This window comes from Rhineura floridana, chromosome 8, assembly GCF_030035675.1.
Source record: "Rhineura floridana isolate rRhiFlo1 chromosome 8, rRhiFlo1.hap2, whole genome shotgun sequence".
Lineage (NCBI taxonomy): Eukaryota > Metazoa > Chordata > Lepidosauria > Squamata > Rhineuridae > Rhineura > Rhineura floridana.
The window spans coordinates 26,036,012-26,055,185 of NC_084487.1; the positions used below are offsets into that span (position 1 = coordinate 26,036,012).

At 43.7% G+C, this 19,174-nt stretch overlaps 1 protein-coding gene across 2 annotated transcripts in view; it reads left to right on the top strand.

Annotated features, from left to right (window-relative positions):
* NINJ2 (ninjurin 2) overlaps window positions 1-17,563 on the top strand; it is a 102,962-nt gene extending 85,399 nt beyond the window's left edge. Inside the window, exons 2-4 of one of the 2 annotated variants that reach the window (XM_061638656.1) lie at window positions 7,735-7,966; window positions 12,059-12,250; window positions 15,626-17,563. In XM_061638656.1, coding sequence (XP_061494640.1) covers window positions 7,735-7,966; window positions 12,059-12,228 — 402 coding nt within the window. In that variant the 3' untranslated portion in view covers window positions 12,229-12,250; window positions 15,626-17,563. The remainder of the gene's footprint in view (window positions 1-7,734; window positions 7,967-12,058; window positions 12,251-15,625) is intronic. The other variant, XM_061638657.1, reaches the window with a different exon arrangement.
* Window positions 17,564-19,174: the final 1,611 nt, after the last annotated feature.

A 19,174-nucleotide genomic window follows, 5' to 3' on the forward strand; every position in this document is an offset into this window, starting at 1 on the left:
CTCCTCCTCCCCTTTCCCTTACCCTCCCCTCCTCCCCCTCTCTGACCCTCCCCCAGGTCAGTCTCACCTATCATAAGCATGATTGCACAAGAGTAAATCTCATTGAGCTCAATAAGCATGCAAACGATCTCCCCTTGCTCTTCCCCTTCCTCCCCCTGCCCTTCCTCCCCTCCTCCTCCCTTTTCCCTGATCCTCCCCCAGTCTCGCCTATCAGTCTTGCCTATCCTAAGCATGATTGCATGGGAGTAAATCCCACTGAGCTCAATAAGCATGCAAATGGTCAAATCTGCCCTCCTATCCTGCTGCTTCCTATTCCTGCCCCTTCTCCCCTTGCCTCCCCCTCTCTTCTCCTTCCTCACTCATCTCCCCTCCTCCCTCACTTCTCCCCTTCTCCCCTTCCCTTCCCTTTCTCCCCCTTCATCTCTCCCTTCCCACTGTCCCCTTCCTCCCCATTCTCCTCCTGCGGTCAGTTTCACCTATCCTAAGCATGAATGCATGGGAGTAAATCCCACTGAACTCAATAAGCATGCAAATGACTGGACCTGCCCCCTCCTCCTCTCCCCCTCCCACCTGCTCCCCTCCCCCTCCTCCCCTCTGCCCTTCTTCCTCCCCTCTCCCTCCCTCCTACTCCCCCCTCCTCCCCTCCCCCTGCACTTCCTTCTCCTCCTCTCTCCATCCCCCCTGGTCAGTTTCACCTATCCTAAGCATGATTGCAGGGAAGTAAATCCCATTGAACTCAATAAGCATGCAAATGATCAATCCATTCTCAGCAAACTTGCACAGGATCCCATTTCAAACCTCCTGGATTAAAAAGCAGAGAAATTTATTAATAGGCAGGAGACCTGATCTCCTCTCTGAGATATAGTACTGTCCTACAAATTTGTAAAAATGCAAACACAATTTGGGTTGGTCTTTCACAGTCCAATCCACTTCCTGTGTAGCTTGGAATAATTTGGTAACGTGCCTCTTTACATTGTAGCGCAGTACAATATCTCAGAGACGAGGTCAGGTCTCTGGCTCCCCTGGTGCATTCACTATAGCTGCAATTTCCCTGCTGTTAAAAGTTTGATAGAAATATCTGTTGGCTATAGATACATTCTTAAACCACAAGTGTTTTTTGCCTATAAGTGAATGTAAGAGAGGGTTTGTGTGTTAGACTTGCTGGCCAAGTCTGTCTGGGTACATCCTTTTGTTGGATAAATGACAGGTGATATGTTGCCATGGAAATGAAATAATTTGCCAATTGCTTCTTGATACAGGGCCATTTATAAGATGAAAGACTGGGGAGGGGGGAATGTAACACTATTGGCAAACTTTCCTTGGAGTGTTGAATTCTGATTAAAATATGTTTTTAAGTAAAATCTTCCCCTTGATTTAAAGAAACAAGTTTCAAAAACTGGAAAGCCTTTTGAAAGAACATCAAAAGATATATTATGTTTCAAAATCTCATATGACTGTTAATACAATATTACATTTTGGATCTTTTCAGCACCGTCATTGGCAGTCCCGAGCTCTTGAACAGCACAGCTGGGAATACCCTGTTGGTGTAAAGGGCCTTCTAGGTGCTAATGGCTACATCAGCTTCATTTATATACCTCATTTCCAAAATATGCTCAAGGTGCTTTACATCAAAATTAGTTGAAGTTCCTAAATTGCTGGTAATGCTGCTGCTGCTCATAATAATAATAATAATAATAATAATAATAATAATAATAATAATAATAATAATAATAATTGAATCCTGCCATTCCTCCGGAAGGAGCCCAGGTATATAAATTTCTTAAATATATGTGTAGTCATATCCTTGAAATGCAGGTTAATGGCAGATAGTGCTGTGGAACAAAATCAAGATTTGGTGACATTTCATTGGTAGTGTTGTTTAGAAATATGGATTTCCTGTTGTACTATTGTACTAAGAAATAGGAACAAGCTTTTACAAAAAAAGGGGACATTTTTCCATTCCTGTTTGCCTCTTGCCTTTTGGCTCAAGTTCCAGTGGAGATCTTGGTGCTGAACAAATTCTGTATCTTCCCCTTCAGAAAACTCTGTGTGATACAGTGCCTAGAGTCCTGCACCCCATGCACATGATGCCTCTTTTGTTTCCTGTGTGTGAATTGCCCAGCTCTCTCTCTCTCTCTGTTTTATTTGGCATCCCACAGTGACTCGCTTGGAATTAATGGTCTTTTAATCAAGTGCCTTCACAGCAGACACTCTCAAAGAGGATTATTTATCATTCACATGATCTCTGTCTTTCTGTCTCATGCACTCCTGCTGTCCTTTTACTTCTTCCCTCACTACCTAAAGGTCCCAAAGTGAGTAACAGCGGTCACCTAGGGGATATGAGCAGCCTATTGTCCCACCCTTCCTCCCAAAGGAGCCCAGGACAGCAAACGTGTCAAGAATAGAATGCAATTAAAACTTCTACAGTTTACGAACCTACTCTCACAGTGGATAATTTCAGGGTCTTTCAGCCACCAAATGCCTAGGTAAACAGGAATGTTTATAGCTTCTTGCTACAAGTTAATAATGAGGGAGACAAACATACCTCACTAGGGAGGGCATTCCATAAATGGGAAGCCACCACCAAGAAGGCCCTGTTGCGAATTACCAACAACCAGGCAACTCCCAGTTGCGGCACCATCCTTGCTGATCATAGGGCCTGAGTTAGTTGATACTGGGGAAGGCACTCTTTTTGGTACTTGGGCCCCAAGTCATTTAGGGCTTTGTATGCTAGGAACGATACCTTGAATTGGACACAGTTTATCACTGGCAGCCACTGGCAGGCAATGCAGTGCTCTCAGGACTGGTGATACAGGGTCCTATTGGGCTGACCCACTTACCAACACACCAGCCACATTCTGCACTAGCGGCAGACTCTGGACTGTCTTCAAGGGCAGTCCCATGTAGAGCGCATTACTATAGTTCAGGCTATCCTGATCCAGCAATGACTGTAGCTGGTACACCAGCCTAAGCTGGGCACAAGCACTCCTAGCCACAGAAGCCACGAGCTCCAGTGACAAGAAGGAATCCAGGAGTATTCCCAGATTACGAACCTGTTCCTTCACGGGGAGTGCAACCTCTCCCAGAATCAGTTGTAATCTGGTGCAGCAAAGCCTTGTGGTGTCTTAAAGACTAATGGCAGGGGATCAAATGAAAACCAACGTGATGCTGATGGGTGCCAGTGTGCCCACCAGTATCTCCCATTCCGTAGGACGTACAAGCGCCTGTGGAGGGTCTTGGTAAATATTCCCTCAAAAATCCACAGTGTATGAGAAACTGTTTGCCCTTCCTGCTCAGTTCCTGTTTCTACTGGGTTGGCCTCCCTATGTGGACAAAAAAGAGGGAGCAGGTTCTGATGCTCAACAAAGCAAAAACAAATATATATATTTTGCAGCTGTAGGCCTTTCAGAGTTAAGAACTCCTTCTTCAGGAGTATAGACAAAATCAACACACCGCGTTAGCGCCATGATTCTTAAAAGGATAATGTAAGTTACATGCACTCTACAGAAAGTGTACATGATCAAAAATCTTTAAAACTGATGACGAAAAATCTAGCTGTCCTGAACCCTTAAAACCCATATCAGACTTGAAGAAGATTCAAAAAAGAAAAAGAAAAAACAACAGTCTGTATTCAACCAAATTCTACTCAGAATAGACCCATGGATAATAATGGATCCAAGTTAGCCATGCCCATTAATTTCAGTAGGTCTACTCTCAGTAGAACTAGCACTGGATGCGATCCAGTGTTTCTTTTCTTTTTAACATTCCTTTAACAATCTTTTTAAAAAATGCTTTATTGATGAGCACCAGAGCTTGCTCCCTCTCTCTTTTTGTTTTTTGTCCTCTTCTGTTGAGGTACTCCTCTCTCGTCTCCTTTCCTCTGCCTACCTTGAACTATGGCTTAGGTCCCTGTAGCACGGCAGCAGGAAAACTAGGGGCAAGAGCAAAGCAGCCACAATTTTGGAAATGTGCACTCTTTCATGTTCACACTGAGCCAGGAGTAGAGAACCCTTTTCAGCCCGAGAGCCCCATTTCCATCTGAGAAACCTCCTGGGGGCCACATGCCAGTGGTGGCAGGGGCCAGAGGCAAAAGTGGGAGGGGCAACCAATGAAAAGTTTACCTTTCTACTGGTGGCAGCTGGTGGCTCCATGTCAGTGGGGCAGCAGAATCTGCTCTGGGTTTTAGTGCGAACTTTCAGGTACTAAAACCTGGAGTGGATTCCACTGCCCCACTGACATGGAGCCACCACCAGCCACTGCTTTCTACTGTAGGCTAGTTTACTCTCTCTCTCTCTCTCTCTCTCTCTCTCTCTCTCTCCTCCCTTCCCCTCCCCCTTCCAAGCAAGAGACACTCTCAGAGTTCAGAGACACATTCCAACCAGGCAGAAACAGTTGTGGTACAAAAGAGGACCAGTGAGGGGTGTGGCCTGGGGAGAGTGCAGAGGGCCCTATAGAGAGGCCTGGAGAGCCTGAGGTTCCCCACACCTGTCCTAAGTGATAGTTTGGCTTTGTGTTATATGCAAACCAAGTCAGTACGTCTGACAAATTTCACTCAGTCTTGCCTTTAGTACAACACTCCCCAATCTGGTGCCCTCTAGATGTTTTGGACTGCAACTCCCATCACTCCTGACCATTCACCAAGCAGTCTTCAGTGTTTGTTTTTTTAAATGTGTTTGGGATAAAATGGCGTTTAGAGAGAGAAACAATTAAGCAGCAACAGTAGCAGCTAAGGAGGAGACTTGTAGGCAAGCCTGTAGCCAGCCTAAAAGTTGGGGGGTGGAACAGACAAAAAAAGTAGGGGGAGATCTGTAATTCATTAATCAATTATTGTTTTCTTAAAAATTGGGGGACAGAAAAAATTTAGGGGGTGCCCCCCAGCCCCTCTCTGACTATGGGCCTGCTTGTAGGGATATAAGGAAGCTTTTCCTCGCCTATTCATATCCACTCTGGAAAGCAAAATAGTGCATAGGATAATAAGAAGCTATAATGACAACTAACCGTTTGGGTGGCCTTTCTTAATAATCTTAATAACCAGCTGTGACTAGAGAATTCACCTATGATTAAAATGTGGTTGCAGTAAACCTGTTGAAGTCCTCTGGATTGCTTCCAAAATGTTTGTTCATCTTTCACAGAGTAGTATGATTTTCCTCTGGCTCTCTTACAGCAATATTTACTACATGCGGAAGGGCTGTTGGCCCATTCCTTCCTAGGGAATGCCGCTAAGTTAGAGGTTGCTCAGAGCTCCCCCCTGTGGCCACCATGAGAATGACAGTATAAAATAACTATTAAAACCAACTTTTTTAAATACCCCCCCCCCCAGCAATGCTAGTGCTAGCTAGGGAGTTCCACTGAATGCTTCCTCTGATTCAGTTTTGAAAAAAAGAAAGAAAAGAGGACAGAAAAAAATATGTTGCTGGCAGAAGACACAAGAGAAACTCAGCCTGAAATAAGTTACAGTCTTACTATCAGTGCTACTAGCTTTACCTTTGAAGAAGGGGGGCCAAGATGTCCCTAGGGAGCCTGCTCTTCCTGAATGTCACCATGTGTTGCTACTGTCCATTTCCTTTCCCTTTCCCTGTGAGCCCAATCCGGACAGGCACCTAGAGGCCGTTGGAGGCTGCTGTTCCAAGGCATAGTGGCTGAACGATTGAGTGGCCACTGACCATTTGAAAACATAAAGGCCAACAGCCGCTAGAATCTGTCTCTACCTCTAATCAGGATTCACAGTTCCCTTTCACAGCAGAGAACAACAGAAGAATTTGTTATTAATTGCATTTGTATCCTGCTCTTCATCCTAGTGACCAGACTTCTTCCCTTACCTAATTTTATCCTCCCACCAACCCTGTGAGAGATAGCCCAGTGGCCTAAGGTGATCCAGTAAGCTTCAGGAGCAAGTGGAGAATAGAACTTGGTTCTCCTAGTCCAACACTCTTTCCCCTACACCACACTGGCTTTGTGATCTTTTGGACTGGGCATCTATTATGCCCTCTGATACCAACATATCTTCCTGCTTTCCTCCCTTTTAAATGTTTAAACGGGAGGAAGAGTTCTGTGAAACTGCTTTGTGATGTTTAAATGATGTCCTATGTTGCCATTCCTGGCTTGGTGGTTTTTGTTTTGTTTTGTTTTATCGACCAACATGGCTGCCTCCATCTTCTGAGAAAATATTATTATTACAATAGCTGATAAAGGTAGGTCAGAAGCAGTGAAGGTAGCTAGTTGCCATCTCAGTCTTGCTGCATTGTGAAACATGTTTCCTCACTGAGACATTAGGGACAGATATTAGAGACTCAGACATTAGAGACTGAGACAGATATTAATCTGTCATATGTTGAAGCTGATATTCATTCATCCATTCGTTCATTCATTCCCATGGGTGATTTGCAACAATTACATCGAAACAAAACCAATGTAAATCTCAAACAACAATTAACTACAGCAGATGGATGATATCAATTGTAGCTGGTACTGCTTTGTCAATTTTTTTGCAAAAGACTGGGTGAAAGGGGCATTTTTAAGTGGAACCAAAAGTCAGATAGTGACAGCACAGTATGCACCTCCAAGGGAAGGGAATTCCACAACAGAGGTGCCATCACAGAGAAGCACCTCACTGCACAGCAAGCTACACCAATTGGCGGAAGAACAAGAAAGGGCTCCCCCACAGATCTCAGAGCCCAGGCAAGCTGATTAGAGCACTGTCAAAATGCATTGGGAGGTCCTACCAATGGATTTTTGTCTTTGTTTTGGATCCACCTGTCAGTTCTAAAATATCAGATCCACGGATGAAATAACTCAGGTTGTTTGAAATATTAAATTAACTTTTATTCTGGCTACAAAGAGGCTTCCTAGTTCTTACTTGCACAAATGGAATTCCCATACTGTGTGGAAAATGATGTACATCATCTTCACTCAGTTGGTGATTAGAATCTTCACACAGCACTAGGGATGAGCGAGAAATTCGGTTCAGTTTGCATTTAAAGATGAATTTCTCAAATCTGCACTTTCCAAAACAACATGAGAACCACAACACAGCCATCCTTCAAAATTCACACTTATCTGAATTTTGCAATGTAGTTTCCCAACTAAGCCAAAATGCCTATATTAGAGGAAAGTGTGCATAAAAATGAATATATTAGTGAAAATAACATGCAAAAATGCACTACTTTGCTAATTACTTGCCAAAATGTGCACATCAGTCAAAACTGCATACCATCTGCGTACATATTTAGTAAGAGAAATTCTCACTAAAATGCTGGAGAACTTTCATGAGGATTTAAAAAATAATTCGCAAACTGCTGCAGAAATGTGGGGAACCGAATTTAAGACTGGAAAAACAAGAAACTGAGAGAACCAAAGCTGGCAGATCCTTCTGTTACCTACACAGCACATAGTTGAACTATTGGCTCCTGCAAAATGTATGATGGGCACCAACTTGGATGGCTTTAAAAGAGGGTTAGCCAGATTTGAGGAGGAAAAGGTTATCCATTGCTACTAACCTCTGTTTCCTGAGGCACTATGCCGCTGAATACCAGTTACTGGGTATCACAAGTGGGAAGAACACTGTTGCACTCAGGTCCTGCTTTCAAACTTCCCGTAGACATCTGGTTGGCACTGTGAGAACGGGACGCTGGACTGGATGGGCCTTTGCATGGATCCAGCAGGCTCTTCTTATGTTCTTAATATAACCTCCTTTTCTGATGCATCATGACCTTTTTCTTTCTGCTCCTCCTCCAGCCCTCTAACCCTGGCTCCAGGTTGGAAAACATCATCAACATAAATCATTATGCCACTAAGAAAAGTGTGGCTGAGAGCATGCTGGATGTGGCGCTGTTCATGGCCAATGCTGCACAGCTGAAGGCAGTGCTGGAGCAGGGTCCTTCCTTCCAATATTATGCCACCCTGACAGCTCTCATCAGCATTTCCCTCTTCTTCCAAACAGCCATTGGGATTCTCCTGATTGTTATAGGTAAGCCTATTTTTGCAGACCTCTGTGCTTCTTTCAATGAGTCCTACCAGGGCCTTCATAAGTGGAGCACCATGCCTCCTCGCTATTCTCAGAGGGGTTACTTTGAATAATTTAATGGACTGCCAAATGAGTTGGAAGCTGGGGAGGGACCATAGCTCAGTGGTAGAATATCTACTTTGCATGCAGAAGGTCCCAGGTTCAATCCCAAGTGCCTCCAGGTTGGCTGGGAAAGACTCCTTGCCATGAAACCCTGGAGAGACACTACCACTCATTCTTCTCAATACTTAGCTAGATGGACCATTGGTCTGACTTGGTATAAGGCAGCTTCCTAAGCTAAGAAGAATTTTCCAAATTTCTGAAACCATGAAAGTGGTTGCAGGAGAAATCCATAACAATATTTACCATTTCTATGCCACTTTTTGTGTTTTCAAATTGATTTGCATATGTTGTTTCAGAAATCCATCTAACAACTCTGCAAAGTAGACCAGTATTATTATCCCAATTGGGCTGACAGATAGTTGGCTTGCAAAAAGGTCGCATAGTCACTTGATGTTTGAGGCAGCATTTGAACTACAGATGACTCAATTTACAGCCAACTGACATTCTTAGCATCTGTACAATATCAGGTCCCCAACTGCTTTTGGTTCACATATTACATTGCTCATAAGATAGGAAACTCCCATGAGTGAAATCAGCACCCCAGAATGATTTCCTGAAATCTCACAGGGGTGCTTTGTATATTACAGGAATTGCAGGTCAGTAATTGCATGCTACATATACTCATTATGTCCTCCAAACTGGGTGGAAACTGCCCCCATCTTTTTTACTAATTAGATGGACACACGCATTGCAAGGAGGTGTGCTATGTATGGCTCTGGGTGCCTATGTTCACACAGCTAAAAAAATGTATGATCAAATTAATTTCCTAAGGCTACTGGTGTAGTTGTGCAGATTTGGGTTATTAGTGTTGGTGGCATTTTGTTAGTGCAGTGAATGAATATTGACATCACATTCATTGATTGGGGCTAGGGATGGAAGAGAAATTAGATTCTGTTCACATTTAAAGACAAATCTACCAAATTCACACATTCTGAAACAATATGAGAACTGAAACACAGGTATCTGGGTTGGCACCAGAAAAGCCTCTCTGGGGAGAACATCCCGCAACTGGAGTGCCACAACAGAAAAGGCCCTGCCTCTCCTTCCTTTCCAACACGTCAGCAATCAGGGGAGCCCAGAAAAAAGCCTACAAATAAGTTCTTAAAACGCAGATTGGTTCCTCTGGGATAAAGCAGTGCTTCAGGTATGCAAGCCCTAATGTGGGATGCTTCTAGACTGTTTTCAGGTGGTGCTCAATCACATACCGGCAAATTCAGGTTGTGCAATTATAGTTGATTGGGAGGCCTTGCGCAACAAACTCCCTCCCTTCCAAGTTTGGATTTTTTGAGATAAAGAAAGTGGTGTGGGAATGAACGTGCGGCTGTGGGATAACACTTGCTTTGACACATCATCTGATCTCCCTGCAAATAATTTTAATGTAAGAACTGGCACCTTTGGAAATGACCCAGGAGCCCAATCCCATGCACTTGTCTCAAGGCTGTTCCATTTGACAGGTCTCAGTTAGCAATCTAATTTCCATAATGTTTAAAGTTGCCCTTGATCAAAATACTTTTAAAAATAGCTCTTAGAAAGAAATAAGTTGACACTGGGGTGCTCATTTAGTATTTGAGCACAGACACACCAAGCTTAAGGTGGCCACTTACACAGTGGCAAAAAAGAAAAAATGCACACTCAGAAGAAAGGACCAAAAAGCACACTGACCTACGTAAAAAATGCTTATGGTAACGTATCATGTATTGATGCAAACAGGGATGGAAAGCTCTGTCCATTTCGGCTCTCTCAGTTTCTCATTTTCCCAGACTTAAATTCAGTTCTCCACATTTCTGCAGCCATTAGCAATCTCTTTTTTAAAAATCCTCATAAAATATCTGCAGCATTTTAGAGTGAATTTCTCCTAATAAATACATTGTTCTGTTTTGACTAATATACACATTTGTGCAAGCAGTTTCTCCTAATATAATGCATTTTGTATATTTCCACAAATATATTCATTTTTATCTACACTTTCCTCTAATATATACATTTTTATAAACATTTGGTTGGAAAACTGCATTGTAAAATTTGGTTACGTGCAAATTTCGAAGGGTGTCTGTGCTTTGGTTCTGGTATTGTTTCGTAAAGTGCATGTTTGACTGATTAAGCGTTAACTGTGAACTGAATCATTTCCCCCCCCCCCATCCCTAGATGCAAATTTAGAAATAATTGCTATAATTTAAATAGGGGCAAAAATAAATCTTGCCCTAATGGGAAAGAGTGTGAGTGGGTGAGCTGTGTGCCTACCCAGTTAGCTGTCTATGTACTGTTAATGGACAACTTCAAGGCCCTAGTCCTCTTCCTTCTTACGGTTCTTTAGCTTTCAGCCATCCTTTGAATAGAGGACACCTTCAAATAGAGGACTCCTTCTGCAAAGCAGGACACATGATGGCTATCCCACCCAAGCTGCTCTACACAGTCTCTTTCACCCCCCTTCCTAGACCCCATCATTTTCAGCTGTAACCTCCAGGGTAGTCTGTCTTACTCCTTTTCACCAGCCCTGTCTGCATTCCATTGCTGCCCCTACAGTTTATATACACAGAGCTACAGTCTCCAGAGCTGTCTGGCCTGATCCCAGCTCGGCCTCCCCGTCCCCTTACACGATAAGGCTTACATCATAAACAGAGGCCTGTCTTTTTCTGCTTGTGTGTTTGGCACTGGAAGGAATGACAGGGGTCGTGAACTTGGGCTGCATAGAGCTGTGGCTACTGCTACATCAATAGAACTGCTACATCTCTCTCTACAGACCCTAATTATGAATGTTCTCCAGAATCTGCAGCTATTTTTGGCCTCCAGTCTCTTGCCAGAACAACTGCTCAAAGCCATCTAAACATGGGAGTATCTGGCTTGTGTCAACTAGTCCAGCCTTTACTGACCTGGTGTCCTCCAGATGTTCTGGACTACAACTCCCATCAGCCCCAGCCAGAATGATGGGAGTTGAAGTCCAGAACATCTACGGACATAGGAAGCTGCCACATACTGAGTTAGAACATTGCTCCATCTAGCTTAGTACTGTGTGCACCAACTAGTAGAGTTAAAGCTCTCCGAGTGGTTTAACAATCAATCCCTTTTCCCGGAAAACTGGAATTGCAGCTCTGGGAAGGGAATAGGGGTCTCCCAACAACTCTCAGCACCCTGAACAAACTACAGTTCCCAGAATTCTTTGGGGGAAGCCATGACTGTTTCAAGTGGCATGATACTGCTTTAAATGTATAATGCAGATGGGGCCTCTGTGTGTGGGAAGGTAGGTAGGTAGGTAGAGCTAGGTATGCTGCCCTTGTCGGAGGAAGGGAAGGATGAGAATGTCAAATTTCAAGAGAGAATAATATGACTCTAATAATAAAAATTATAATAATAAAGACAGCAGCCAAAATATGCAGTAGCGCAAACTAAAAAGCAGATGCAAAGGCAGCAGGTGATTCAAAGTCGTAGAATTCCAAAGATGCAGGAGTCCTAGGTGATGCTCTGTCATCATCAGAAATTGGAAATTCTGGTTTATATACTCAAAATGTTATAATTTTTTGTGATGTTATTCATTATGTTGTGTAATTGTATGATCACCCTGGAGGAAAGGTGGGATAAAAAAAATCAAGTAAACCAATACATAAATAATTGTTGTTGTTCAGCTGTTGTTGTTGTCCTGCTTGCGGGCTTCCCCCAGGCACCTGGTTGGCCACTGTGAGAACAGGATGCTGGACTAGATGGGCCACTGGCCTGATCCAGCAGGTTCTTCTTATGTTCTTATGCCTTCTGCATAACGTAGAGTGTGTGGCCTTAACTGGGATGGGCAGGGATAGAGTCTCAGTGGAAGGATTCTGCTCTCTCTCTCTCTCTCTCTCTCTCTCTCTCTCTGTGTGTGTGTGTGTGTGTGTGTGTGTGTGGTGGAAGAGGTTGGGGTCCCAATTAAATTCTGCCTTTGTTTTGTATTGTTTTTCATAGCTCGCTTGAACCTGAACGATGTGGCGAAGCAGCAGCGCCTGGATTTGCTTAACAACATTGCCACTGTCCTCGTCTTCATCACAGTAATTGTCAACATCTTCATTACAGCCTTTGGTGTGCAGAAGACAGGTCTCTACCCAAGCATTTATGGTGGTCGGAGAATGTACTGAGCCCTGGAAGGGTAAGAAAGGGGTGAGTCTTATCCTGCAAGGTTGGGAGGATAAACTCTCACCAGCTATTACTCAATGGTCTACTGGGGCACATGAACCTCTTATGTTCACATTAGGATTGATGGATTATTCTTATTGTTAATGTGAGCTGACACCATTTAGGGAGAGAGTTCCCTAGCAGAGCAGCCTGATCCTTGTCACCATCTTTTTTACAAAGTGGGGGCAGGACCTCCCCCAATGACCTTAGTGAATGGAGAAGGCGTCCTATGGGAGAAGGCAGCATGTCAAGTACCTGGGCCCCAGCTACACAGGGCTTTAATGGCAAGTATTGGCACCTAGAATTGAGCCCAGAAAAGAAATTAACATCCAATTACTGAGATGCTGTAATGTGCTCCCTGCAGTTCAGAATTGGCCAACCACCTTGCTGCAATGTCCTGAATGGGGCTGACGTTTCCTAACACTTTTGAAGGGTAGCCTCACAAGTCATGTATTACAGTACTTCAGCCTGGAAGTTAGGGATGGGATCCATTGGCTGATTCTGCTTCAAAAGCATTCTGTCACCCTAACAGGCAGTATCAGTTGGAGTTCATTCTTTGTCCACTATCCATTGCTTTTACCGGTCTGATTTTCTTCTCCCAAAAAACAGCAATATCAATATTTTGAAAGAAATGATTGCTTTTGTAGAAGGAACCAACAGTATTTTAAAAGGACATAGATATTTTGAAAGGGAGGTGGCTTCCTTCTCTGCTAGTATAGGTTATTATAGGTTTGGCTAGCTTCCTCCCTGTTTGGAACGTGGATTATTCGAGTGGAGGGGGAATGGCAGAGTGAGAGCTGTACCACTGTGCTGTGAGTAAAATTGATCAAAGAACTATATATTCAAGGAGGGGAAATCTAGGGTCTGGGGAAGAAGTGTGGTGTTAGGGGAAAGCCACTGAAGCTTGGAGCCAGCGAGATTGCTCTGCAAAGATGGAAAATATGCAGACCACTGAAAAATCAAGTGCTAAATCCGAATTTAGTGAACTTTTTGCCCATCCCTGCTACATGTTACTAGAGGCATATATGGACACCGCTGAAGATAAGAACATGAAAAGGCCTGCTGGATCAGACTAAAGGCCCATCTTTTTTAGCATCCTGTTATAGCAGTGGCCAGCAGATGCCTGTGGGAAGCTCGCAAGCAGGACCTGAGTGTGCCAGCACTTTCCTCACTTGTGCTTCCCAGTGTCTGCTATTCAGAGGCATGCTAAACTAACTTAAGGTGAAAGTAGGCATTCCTGGCTGAAAAGCAACCGTACTTGATCTATGGAACTCCCTCCCTGTGGAAATGCAGCTAGCTCACCACTATTATGTTTTAGGCAGCAATTAAAAACATGCCTGCTCATCTGGGCTTTGGGTACTTTACTGCTGACATACCATGTTATTGTTCAATTTATATATTGCTGATTTTCCTGGTCTCTCATTAAGAGGCTTGTTGAAAGAAGAAAGTTTTCAGCAGGAGCCAAAAAGACAACAGAAGCGGCACCTGTCTAATATTTAAGGGTAGGGAATTCCAAACGGTAGGTGCTACAACACTAAATGTCCGTTTCCTATATTGTGTGGAATGGACCTCCTAATAAGGTGTTATCTGCATGAGGCCCTCACCTGCAGAGTGTAGTGATTGACTGGGTATACAAGGGGTAAAATGATATTTTAGGTGTCCTGCTCCCAAGCTATATAGGGCTTTGTACACCAAAACCAGAACCTTGAACTAACAGTAGCTAATAGGCAGCCAGTGCAATTCTTTCAGCAGCGGGGTGACATGTTGGCGATACCCTGCCCCAGTGAGCAGTCTCGCCGCCACATTTTGCACCAGCTGCAGCTTCCAGACCAGCCTCAAGGGCAGCCCAACATAGAGTGCATTACAGTAATCGAGCCTAGAGGTTACCAGTGCATGGACAACAGTGGTCAGGCTATCCTGGTCCAGAAACAGCTGTAGCTGTCTTACCAGCCAAAGTTGGTAAAAGGCACTCCTGGCTACGGAGGTCATCTGGGCCTCTAGCAACAAAGATGGATCCAGGAGCGCCCCCAGACTACGAACCTGCTCTTTCAGAGGGAGTACAACACCATCCAAAGCAGGCAACTGACCAATTATCCGAACTCAGAAACTACCAACCCACAGCACCTCCGTCTTGCTAGGATTCAGATTCAGTTTATTGGCCCTCATCCAGCCCATCACCGAGTCCGGCAACAGTCCAGGGCTTGCACGGCCTCTCCCAATTCAGATGTTATGGAGAAATCGAGCTGGGTATCATCAGTGTACTGCTGACACCTTCCCCAAATCTCCTGATGACCACTCCCAAGGGCTTCATATAAATGTTAAAACAGCATCGGGGACAAGATGTTATCCTGTGGCACCCAACAGCACAACTGCCAGGGGCCGAAAGACAATCACCCAATGCCATTCTCTGAAAATGACCCTGGAGATAGGATCGGAACCACTGTAAAACAGTGCCTCCGACACCCATCTCACCAAGTCGGCCCAGAAGGATACCATGGTCAATGGTATCAAAAGCCGCTGAGAGATCAAATAAGAATAACAGGGCCACACTCCCCCTGTCCTTCTCCTGATAAAGGTCATCCATCAGGGTGACCAAGGCTGATTCAGTCTTATAACCAGGCCTGAACCCAGATTGGAATGGGTCAAGATAATCCTTTTCATCTAAGAGCACTTGTAGTTGCTGCGCCACAACCCCATCAATCAGCTTCCCTAAAAGGGGGGTATTTGTGAGCAGGCAGTGGTTGTCACAAACCAGTGGGTCCAGGGTGCACTTTTTCAGGAACGGTTGTATCACTGCCTCTTTCAAGGCGGCTGGGACCACTCCCACAAAAACACATTGACCATACCCTGCAGAACTAGCTGCAGTTTTTAAACTGTCTTCAAAGGCAGTCCCACGGAAAATGACTTGCGGTAAACTAACCAAGAAGTTACCAGAGCATAGACAACAGAAACTAGCTGAGCCACCAGCTGAATAATTACATTGTTGTTGTTCTTTGATTTTTATTGCTCTATCACATTTTTCGTGTTGTACTCTACCCTTTGCTCTGCATATAAATATATAAATAAAATTGCAATAAATTATCCCTATAATGCATGCTCTTAAAAACACACTGCTTTTAAAAACATTTCATCTTGACAATATCCTGGTGTTAAGCCATGCTGGGAGTTTTACCCCATCACCACTGCCATTTGAAATGCTAGTCCAGCTGTTTGTGGCACAGGTTGGTCATCCATGGGGTCAGGCCACTTAACTACCTCCTATCTAGATCAGCTGTCTTGAAATCCTGCTATAAAGGATCCATAAAGCATTGTATAAAGCACTGCAGACAACTGCCCTGAGCCTTTTGGTTTTCCTTGCAGGCTGGAGCACACGGTAGAAGATGGCTGGGATGCGTTTCTGTTGGCTTACTGACCTCAGACTTGATGTTCCATGTACGACACACAACTTCCTGGGTGCAGCCTATCACACATGCATCAGTTGCTCCATGTGCACTGCTTCTGTGATGCGTTTGCCTCTCTAAAGCAACATCTTTACAATTGATCTTTATAGGAGTGTCTCCTCATCTCGCCCTAATTTGCCATCATCCTGTAAGGGTTAGGAATCTCAGATCCAAGTGCTAAATGCAGCCCCCAGGCCTCTCTGTCTGGCTCTTGGGACTCTCCGCAGGTTACACCTCTTCCTCAGCCACACTTCTTCTATCCAGGACACGCCCCTCACCAGCCCTACTTCGCACCCACCTTGAGTGTTTTCGTCTGGTTGGAATGTATTCTTGAAGTCTGATAATGCTTCTTGCTTGTCTGGATGCAAGACAGAGAGGGTGTGTGAGTGTATGTAGGAACTAGCCTCCTGTACAAAGATAACATTTTACATCCATTGCTCTGCCCACTTTTACCTCTGGCCCCACCCCCATTTCCACTCTCTATGGCTGTAGTGGGATTCACCTGCAATTCTGAAAGGGGTTGGATTCAGCTAGAACTTCCTGGCTATCACCAGGAAAGGAGCAGCCTTCAAGGATTCAGCACAGTACAGTACTTCATTAATAGTAGCAGCAGTCATTGTAGTAATAGGGACAACTGTATTACAATAAAACTTGAATATAATTATATATGAGCACAAAAGCTACACCGTTGGTAACACACATTAGATCAGTCATTCCCAAACCATGTCCCGGGGAAGTCAATATGTCAGAAAATGACAGCCTTGCGTGCCAGCAAGGAAAGGAATTAAGGTTGCAGTTCTAATGTCTATTCTGAAGTAAGTTCTATTGAAATCAGTGGGACTTACTTCCAGGTAAGTGGGGTTGGGATTGCAGCCTCCTGTGAGCACACAAATTCACCCAGTGAAGAGGTTGCCCACTGTGCCTCTTTTTGATTCATTGCTTTTGCTTTGCTTTCTCCTATAGTGACTCAGTCAGGGATGCGTTTCTGCAGTTGAGATTGCACCCTTGCATTGTGTGTTTGGATTGATAGCTCTCAGTGTACAGATGCAGTAGAATTATCTGCTATTAGAGACTTTTGCCCAGAATAGTGACTCATACACATTGTGGGCTGGCTCCTCTGAGGGCAGATAGCTATGTAACCCTTTCCGGTTACAAGAATGAAGTGTAGCACCAATTTTAGTTCAGAGCAAAGCCTGCCTCTGCTATTAAAACACTGGGAAATGCAGTATCAATGAAGAGCATTAGGTCACCCTGATCCAGTAATCAGTGGTGGTCCAGAAGCTCTGATGCAGACATGGAGCTCACCAACTAGCTAAAGCTCCTATGTTATTTAGCGGGAGCTCCCCTGCTAGCCAAGGTTCTTATTGTTTGTTTTTCCCAAGCAGGGCATTCTGCACATGCAAAGGTATATGAGCATGGTGCTGCTCCTCTAGGAGTGCAAATTTTTATATAAACTGCTTAGAGGTTTTTACAGTTAAGCAGTACACAAATTATGTTAAATAAATAAATAACAACTATATATAGAATATGCATCTTAATCCTAGTTTTATACCTTTTATGCTTTTATTATGTTGAAATACAGAACGTCAGCATATATGAGACAAAGAATAAATTACATTTTAAACAGCTGCTGGTGGCAATAATACTATTCATAGTAAGGCAAAATTCTTTAAAGCTATACAAATTAACCTTGACCTTGTAAAAAGTGCAACGCTCTTGAATGTTATTTCCTCCCTAACATCCCCCCACAACCAATGCTGTCCTTTATCTACTCTGACATTATTTTAAAAAGGACTTGCAATTTTGTTATCCCACTTAGAAATGGGACATCTTTTGCACATTTCAGCTATTATTTGCTTTCTCTGTATTTATTAAAGTATATTTTATCCAAAAAGTGTGACTTGGTGTATATATCCCAATTAGTCAATGCAGATGGTGAATGAGAATCTTAGGACTGAGCATCTTTTGTATCATATCTGTTTATAGAAAAGTATATAACCACCCGGATCCAGAAGTGGAGATGGGTCCCATGTGCAGATCTTTCATATTGGATTGGTTCTACTGGAGCAAAGGGCTGCTTTAGGGGGAAACCTACCTTGTATCTAGCCCATTGAACACTGCAAGTGCTTGACTTAGGTGGAGACATGAGGTCCAAGCCCTCTCACCTCCCAGCTACTTCTCAAGAGATTATTTGTTCCAGAGATATTTTGGGTGGGTGGATGTGATCGTTCTTCATACCAAGAGTACTTTGACTTGGTTCAACCACAACAGAACTGGCATGAGATATCACTTACCATGACATGTTTGCTCTGCTGGGTGTTGAGTATTTTGAAGAGGGCTTGCATTGTTTGATCTTCAACTAGCCCAGGCTGTTCCTGTTATGATCAACATAAACCCCTAAGGATATCTCCACACATTACAAAATTGCCCTCTGAACTGCTTGAAATGGATATTCCAACTGGATTTCATCCAAGGCTAGAGATGGAAGGATCTCAATATCGCATTGTTCCAATCTTAAATTCAGTTCTCCCCATTTCTGCAAAAATTCACTTAAAAGAAATCTGCATGAAAATTCTTGAGCATTTTAACATGAAGTTTTCCTAATAAACACATTTGGCATGTAGTTTTGACTAATGTGCACATTTTTGCAAGCAATTTCTCCTCATATAATGCATTTTTGTATATTGTTTTCACTAATGTATGCATTTTTATGCACATTTCCCACTAATGTATGCATTTTTTAAAAACAGTTGGAGAACTGCATTGCAAAATTCAAGTGCAAATTTTGAAGGATGGCTGTGTTTCAGTTCTAATATTGTTTTGGAAAGTGCAAATTTGGTAGATTCGGCTTTAAATGCAAACTGAAACAAATTTCTCCCTCCATCCCTACCCAAGACACGGGTAATTTTGCTGTCTCAAGACAGCCCTCTTTGTACTTTTGATTCTGGGCTATGCTATATAGCTATGAGTCAGGTTGAGATCAGGAGAAAAGAAATACAGGCCCATGGATCTCTCTAAAAAGCCTGCTATAGGTAATGTATGGAAGAATGGATACTGCTGTTGTCAAATTGATTTTTGTTTACACATATAAGCCAGCAGTGCACCGGTGGTGAAGAAAAGGGAGAAAGTGACAAAAACGGCAGACCTGTCCTGAAAGCTCTCTCAGGTAGACCTTCTATTCGGCACTGGTTAGGCCTCATCTCAAGTACTGTGTTTAGTTCTGGAAACCACACTTTAAGAAGGACGCAGGCAAACTGGAATGGGTTTAGAGGAGGGCAACGAGAATGGTTAAGGAACTGGAAACAAAGCCCTATGGGGAGTGACTGAAAGAGCTGGGCATGTTTAGCCTGGAGAAGACTGAGGGGAGATATGATAGCATTCTTCAAGTACTTGAAAGGTTGCCACACAGAGGAGGGCCAGGATCTCTTCTCGATCATTCCAGAGTGCAGGCCATGGAATAATGGGCTCA